General features: G+C 40.4%; 1 protein-coding gene across 6 annotated transcripts in view; it reads left to right on the top strand.

Annotated features, from left to right (window-relative positions):
* Positions 1–209: 209 nt before the first annotated feature.
* Positions 210–8,046, top strand: part of LOC127452152 (serine/threonine-protein kinase BRSK2) — a 225,569-nt gene continuing 217,732 nt past the window's right edge. For all 6 annotated transcript variants that reach the window (XM_051717442.1, XM_051717468.1, XM_051717435.1 and 3 more), the window contains exon 1: positions 210–469. In XM_051717442.1, the coding sequence (XP_051573402.1) occupies positions 379–469 (91 nt within the window). In that variant the 5' untranslated portion in view covers positions 210–378. The remainder of the gene's footprint in view (positions 470–8,046) is intronic.

The raw sequence follows: 8,046 nt of genomic DNA, 5'->3' as shown, positions 1-8,046 counted from the left end.
TAAATATGCAATAATAAAAAATAATTAACTAAATTAAAACTATTAAAAAAAAGTTTAAAATACAAACACAGCATCAGTCAGCGCTCTTTGGCGTCTATGATGAGATATGTGTTTTATGCGCACACACGCAGGAGCAGGCTGAGCACAACACACACACACATACACACACAGTTAATCAGAGCACTCGGCAGCAGTGAGAGAGAAAGAGGGAGAAGCGGAGGAGAGCAGCAGCCCCACCGATCCTCAAACGAGAGAGAGAGAGGCAGCGTCTGGAGCGCGAGCTGGGCGGGGAAATAACTGCGGTACTGAAGAAATACTTTATTGCCGAACTGCAGCAATTGATCGGCGGCACCGCAACTTCGTCCGTATAAGGCAAAAATGTCATCGTCGGGAAAAGACAACAGCTCCCAACATGCGAATTACGTGGGACCGTATCGCCTAGAAAAGACGCTTGGCAAAGGACAGACAGGTTTGTCATTTTGTGTGCTTGCGATTGGGATGATGATGATGATGATGATGATGATGTACTTTCACCACTGCTGCTCGTTACACTCGCTTGATGCCTAAACATGCTTTTGCTGACATGTCATTGTGTAGAGAGGTGGGACAATTGTGCGGTGGTTTCTCGCAGATTAACAATCTTAGCCTACTTTTCTGACCATCCAGTAAAATCAGTAAGGACCTGATCATTTTAAATCTGCACTTTGGTGTGGAATAAGTAATGTAACGTTAGTATCTTCATCCTAGAACAAGAACTTGGTCTTCGCAAATGACAGCTTGGCTTTGCTCCAGTATAATGCCGTTAATCCCGATTTGTCAAACAACGGGTCTGGTTGCAGGTCCCACTGCCCAATCTGTTTGCATCATACACAGCTAGAATTGAATCTCTGACATCAGGGTACAGGTGGCCCTCAGATGCTGCTGGGACAGTTTTGGTGCATCCTTAGTGCACCATGTGTTCTGATTCCCTCTGCGGTATTGTGGTGTTGAAATATAGTGAAGTTGGAGATCATTTTTTCCCCTGGTGTTGTGCATGTAGTTTCTGAAATAATGTCTTACATAAAAGACCTGTTTATATTATATCTCATCTGTTTTCATCAGTTTTAAAGTGCATAGATTTTAATGAGCTCATGGATTCTGGCCCTGAGGAAACAAATGCATACACCCATCAAAATGAGAATATGGAGTGATATGTATATCTACAAGAACATCTAATGTTGTACTCAAGACTCACTGTCTACAGTATATAAAGCGACAGTAATTGGAGGTTGAAGCCTTTAGTTCCTAGCTGAGGGAAGCCTGTCCAGCCTAGTCCTGTTATTGGCAACATGAAAGACTTTGCCATGATTTGACAAATTGTAATATTCAATACCATAATTATCCAGGTTTTTATAGATTAAATGAAGACACAAGGATTGGCAAAAGGTTTTCACTCATAAATAGGTAGACATTTCCTAAATGTTGTTGACTTTCATTTCATGCTGCCATTTAGCTTAGAATGGGTGTATGAGGAAATTATGGATCTGGTGGCAATTTTTGTGCTCAATGTTCTGTGGCCAGTGGCTTCTTCTTCTTTTTCTTCTAGGGTGGCATTTCCCTGTTGATATCCTTGTCCAGAAGTAATATCCAAGTCAAGTGCATACAGCTGTTATGCAACACATGAACTGCAACTGTGATTGACTTGCTGTGTTTTAAAGAACATGACGGACTATCAACTCTAGCCTCCCATGTCTCTCATAAGGAACAGCCAATAGGCCTGCACTCTACACAGGCATAACATTGGCATAAAAAGGAATTGTAGATACCCTTTAAAGACCCCATGAGTTCAGAATCAGAAGTTTCATTGATTTAATGTCGGTTAGCTTTGAGCTATTATCTAGTGTACCCCTAAAAGTTGACAAAATAAACTTTTAGCTGATATACGCATTTACAGTTTAGGCCAGTAACATATGTTATGCAACATGCATACACAGATAGGAGCGCTTGGCCAATGCATTGCCAATGCTTGGTCTGGTTGAACGTGCTTCAGTTCTTGCGTTACTGTGACGGTAACAAATCTCAGTACTGAAGGGAACGATAGAGTTACCTTCAAAAATCTGGGCCATTAAAATGGATGTGTTATTATTCTGATAAACTGCTATGAATATATTGATTTTAACTTACATGCTCAACAATATTCTCTTCAAATTGTGCTCCCTCATAACAGTAGTTGACTTGAAAGAGAAAGCTCACCATAGAAGCAAACAGTTCACATTATCGTGATCCGCTATAGCTCCCCTTGTGGCAACATTGAGAATGCAATGAGTATTTGCAATGAGTTATGAATTGACTCACGGTCTGACACATGAAGCACCTGTGTTTGCATACTTGCACTCATACTCACATTTTTGTCCAATAAAATGCCTGCCACCTGCCATTGACTAGCAATAGCAAGCAGCCAATCATGCTTCATGGCTGTGATGTAAACTAAAGGCTATTGGCTATTGATTAGTAAAGGAACAAGCCCTTTAATATGTCCTGTCCCAATTTCCTGTGTCAATAGGAAATGCATACAGGAAAGTAAACTGTGCTCATCAAGCCATTTCATGTGCTATTTAAAGAAATCAGCAGAATTGCAGACAGCTTTTCCAATTAAACCGATAACAAGATTGTAAAGTTTGAAGTTGCTACATGCAACTATTGCATAGCAATGTGTTTATGTTCTCTAATGAAATTATATTATATACCATATTCACTGTAACATAAATACATTCAGAGGAGAGGGCTCACACTGTTCATTTGTGAATAGAATGGTCTGTCAGCAATTAAACTACTGGCACCAATCCTTGTGTAGCCCGCGGTTAGAAGAGAGAGCTGCTTTTGACTGGTTAACCGAGGGTATTCCTGCTCATTCTGCCAGCGTTGGCATGGCTGCTGAGAGAACGCTTCACAATAAATGCTGCTTCTCAGTGCTGCTGCCGCTGCAGAGGAGAGCCCATATGTCATGAGAGAGGCTCACACGGAGAAAGAGGAGCTTGGGGGAGGGGCGGGGATGGATGGGAATGGGTGAGGGATTGGGGATGAGGGAGAGAGAGTGAGTTCTCAGTGCTAAAGCGGGACCCCCATGGGAAACAGTAAAAAGGACGCTCTGGTTTAATTTAACCCCCTCCCTCACCTCCCCAAATCAAAATGGATGTATGTGCCTGTATTTTTGCCTACACTGTTTCTTTGTGTTGGTTCAGCCATCACATGTAGCATCCTTAGTGCTACAGTCAGTTGAAAGTAGGCAAAGGAATATTACATTAGATCACAGGGTGAGACAGATTAGACTGTCTACCAAAAGTGGTCTTTTCAAGCAGTGCAACTCTGAAAAACAATAATGTTGCAACAATACCTGCTTTATGAGGATCATGCATTTGCTTGCCGAGAGCTCTGTTATATTGTTCCATCTTATTTTTTCTTTAAGGTTCTATATTCTCATGCCCACTACTCCATTTCGTTCTCCACCCTTCCCCTTCTCTCACTCAGTCAGGGTTTCCCAGAGGTGGCCCGTTAATGAACCGGTGAAGTACCTGAATCACACACACTGTCATGGACAGAAACAGAGCCTGCTCACTGGGTCAGGGCTAGACGGCATGTATGAGCAGGCTCCATGCAGAGTGTTGTTAGATCCCCAGGCCTCCATCACACTTCCAGCATGGACATGGAGATAATCAAGCTATATATACTCACTAGCTCAGGGCCAGTGAGTGACCGCTACTGTGGAAGCACTGGTGCAAAGCGGATGTGAAAAGATACTGGCAGAACTACATAAAGTACCGTCATTTTGGTGCAGTGCACGTTTGGTTCATCTAAATCTAAGGTAGCAAATAAGGGCTGCTTGGACGTGTGGGTCGACACTGTGCCACCTGTTTCCCAGGATCTAGTTCAGAAAAACAAGAACTCAGAATTAGCAGTAGGCCTATGCAGTGACATTTAAAAGTGAAGTGTGTAATTTTTATGCCATTAGCACCATTAATTGCACTGAATTAACGTACTAAATCAACAGCCCTAATAAAAATGGACTTTACCTGTATTGTGCAATTGATTTCCTTGACTGACTGAGTGAACCATTGTTTAAAGTAATATAGTTAGTAGTGGAAAATTTGATTAATTTATACATCACCTCAAAGGATGTGTTTTGTTTTTGCCTGAAAAGCCTGTTTGAAATGTCAGCTGTTGATGGTCTTGCTGGGCTGACTTTGTGAAAAATTTGTTAGTCTGTTTCGGTCTGAGGGGGTTGCAGTCTCCCAGGCATATTCCAGCCTTCAGTTGGCTCTCATTTGGTGAGTGCCGGATAGCAGTGGTTGGTTGTCATGGCTGCGCCCCCTTCCCACAAGCTTTTTCTCACAATGGCCATGCTTTCCATCTTGGAGATCAGAGACAGACAACAACACTCCTCAAACCCCCTCTTTCCTACCTTTGATTTATGTAGATTACATTAATTCCCCCATTTAACACTGTAAGATGCACACATATGAATCTATATAGGACTACATGGTCTTTACGTCTTAAACGAGACATTAATCTACAGAAAAATTTTGAGCGTAGAGTTGATTCCACTGATGGGCTCTTATGATCTTTCTCATATACAGCTGTAATTAACAGGTGATGTTTTGTTGCTTGTTGACTAGCAATTACATAAATATATTGCATATATAGTTGTTTCTTTATTGCTCATTATTCCTCCTTTATTATCTTCATTTTGTTTGCTGAATCCCCTCTCTTGAACCTGAGGAACATTTAAGAGAGATTCCTTGTGTTTTTCCTATCTAGCAGCCATATCACCCTGTAGCTCAAGACTGGTTGCCTACTGAAGCTAAGCAGGGTTGTACCTGGCCAGTACCTGGATGGGAGACCTCCTGGGAAAACTAAGGTTGCTGCTGGAAGAGGTATTAGGGAGTCCAGCAGGGTGTGCTCACTCTGTGGAATGTGTAGGTCCTAATGCCCCAGTATAGTGCTGGGGCATTATACAGTGTCCCCATCACTATACTGTAAAAATGCTTGAGATATTAAACTGAGCTTCTGACTCTCTGTGGTCATTAAAAATCCCAGGACACTTCTTGAAAATAGTAGGGGTCTAACCCTGGTGTCCTGGTCCTTCCCCCATTGGCTCTTAATCCTTCCTAATAATCCCCATCCATTAATTGGTTCTATCTCTCCTCTCCACCAATAGCTGGTGTGGGGTGAGCATACAGGTGCACTATGGCTGCTGTTGCATCATCCAGGTGGATGCTGCACACTGGTGGTGGTTGAGGAGAGTCACCTGTTCACTGTGTAAAGTGCTTTGAGTGTAGTGTCAGAAAAGTGCTATATAAATGTAATATTAATTCATTTCCTGCAAAAGCAGCCAGTGTTTCATGGATAAACATTTTCATAGTGAGAAATTGCACAATAATAGGTTCACTAATAGTGGTAGTGTTAATTTAGAGTATTATATTTAGTTTAATGGGGTTGAGAACTTGCATATGGAGACACAAAACAAAATACTCATAAATAAGTTGTAATTTCTGAAACCTGCATAGCATAAACCCACTAGCTAAAGGAAGGTTGGCTAACCTGGCAGGATTTAAGAGTTAATAACTTGGTTGACAGTTTAAGAGACACGTTTAAGTAGGAGCTAATCTCTTCTATTTTGGTGGTCATTTGTGCTGACATTAAGCTGTTTTGTTTGCGGTGCCTGTATTAGCTATCATATGGTGCTGTACTTTGCATTGTCTATGTAGTTTTGGTGGTCCCCTTCCCTCACTGCACAGTTGCTCCCCAGTGCCTGATGCAGCTGTGAAGCCTTTTATCAGAGCAACACAGCAGAGACCCTTAACTCCTACGATGTCCCCTGCCATGTTCCTCTCTCTATCTCCATCACACCATCACTGTCTGCACTGTCTTCTACCTTTGCTGTCTTGCCATGGATGCTCTGTGTGGTATCTGCTCTTTACACAACCTATGGAGACTTTAGCTACATGCAATCCTAAGATCTGAGTCACAGAACCCACTAGGATTAGTTCTGCAGTGTCGTGATGTGCAACTTGCCATGATAAAGGGATAGTTCACCCAAGAATAAAGCTGAAACGATTAGTAGATATTGTTGACAACATCGATAAAAAATATTTTAGTTGTGGAATAGTCGTTTGATCTTATTGGACATAACCAATCTGTAAACATTAAATACTCTCTGTTTCAAAAGTGATTTAAAAAACAAATTGTATTACTGAATTAAACGTAATAAAGATCTTCAAGTATTTTTTCCTGTAATTCAATGAGGGTCGTTTAGTGGTATTTTTTAAAAAATACTTTCATCCTATTTTCTTTATTTATAGGAAGCACATGTTTAAAACAACCTCTTAACTCGAGGCACAGTCAAACTGTGGTGCAATTCACCGACCTCTGCCTGCATCACCTTGGTCAAAGGATGGACTACACTCTTAAAATGGAATACATAGATAATAAATTAATTACCAACTTAAGCCTTCATCAGCCAAATAACAAAAGATAATGCATCCCAGATGTGTATGACTTTCCTTCTTCAGCAGAACCAAAGTGAAGATTTTTATAAGCACATTTCAGCTCTTTTTGTCCATACAATGCAAGTAAGCGGGTACCATTAGACTGCTGGATATTTGACGGTCCAATAGGCATATTTAGGCAGCATAAATGTAACCCACTCCAGTCGATCAGTTAATGTTTTCTGAAGCAATCCGATAGGTTGGTGTAAGAAACAAATCGATAATTAAAACACTTTTAACTTTAAATCGTTGCTTCCGGCCAGCGCTGTATTGCTGTTTGAAATTACCTAACTCTCACGCGACATTCGTTCCTCTGTTGTAAACAAAGCGTGCGCTTCCGACTTCTTGCGTGAACGTGCCATTGCGCATCGGCTGCTGGCAGGAAGTGATTTTTTGGAAGTTAATAAAGTTTAATTATCTATTTATTTTTTACACAAACCTATCGATTTGCTTCTGAAGACATTATTCAGACGTCATGTGGATTACTTTTATGCTGCCTAAATATGCCTTTTAGACCGTCAAACAGCCAGTGGCCCGATGGCACCCATTTCACTTGCATTGTATGGACATACAATGCAAGTGAAATGTGATAATAAAAATCTTCATTTCGGTTCTGCTGAAGATGGAAAGTCATACATATCTGGGATGGCTTAAAGGTAAGTAAATCATGTGGGGATTTTCCTTTAGCTTGCTTACTGGGGGTCTAAATACAAATATAATTTACTTATTTATTTTATTATTTATTTGAAGGCACAATTTACAATTATGTTGCTTATTAAAAAGCACTTTTATGACTCTATTACTATACTGCAGCTTCTTTTTCTATTAATGCATAATTTTCTGTAAAGCTGCTTTGAAATTACGTGTGTTGTGAAAAGTGCTATACAAATAAAAATGACTTCACTTGGCTTAAGAGCTAATGATTAATTGTTGCAATAATCGCCCGAATAGCCGATTAATCTTTCTAATAATCGTTAGATTAGCTGATTATCAAAATAATCGTTAGTTGTAGTTAGGCACTAATTATGCAGCTTATACTGTATATTGTTGTGTGTGTAAGTGGTTAATATCCTGAAATGCTACTAGTACAGTACACCCGTAATGTCACAGGAGCTCTAACTGTTGGCAATAGCTCAACAGATGGACTAATTCCAGGTTTAATTGGGATAGACATTTAGCCTGAAGCCAGTGTAAATGCTCTTGTGCCTAAGTGCAAATTCAAGCCAAAACAGAGACTGCAAGTGCAGAGTAAGTGGGGATGCACAGTACATTGTCAGTACATGGAGAGAGATAAGGAGAGAGGGAAAAGGGGTGAAAAAATGTAAAGGTGTAGACATACTGTAGATAGGGAAGGAGAGAGTAGTAAGGAAGACAAAATAAGAATAGAATAGAGTGTAGACAAGCTGAAAGTAAGAGATAAAGAGAGCAAGGGAAAATATAGAGTGGTTGAGATAAAGTATGTGAAGAAAAAGATAATTTTTAAAGTGAAAGGGAAAAAAGCTGAAGAAATTGACTTGTTTTG

The sequence above is a fragment of the Myxocyprinus asiaticus genome, chromosome 2 (genome assembly GCF_019703515.2).
Source record: "Myxocyprinus asiaticus isolate MX2 ecotype Aquarium Trade chromosome 2, UBuf_Myxa_2, whole genome shotgun sequence".
NCBI classification, from domain to species: Eukaryota; Metazoa; Chordata; class Actinopteri; order Cypriniformes; family Catostomidae; genus Myxocyprinus; species Myxocyprinus asiaticus.
This window is presented reverse-complemented; position numbering and strand designations above follow the sequence as displayed.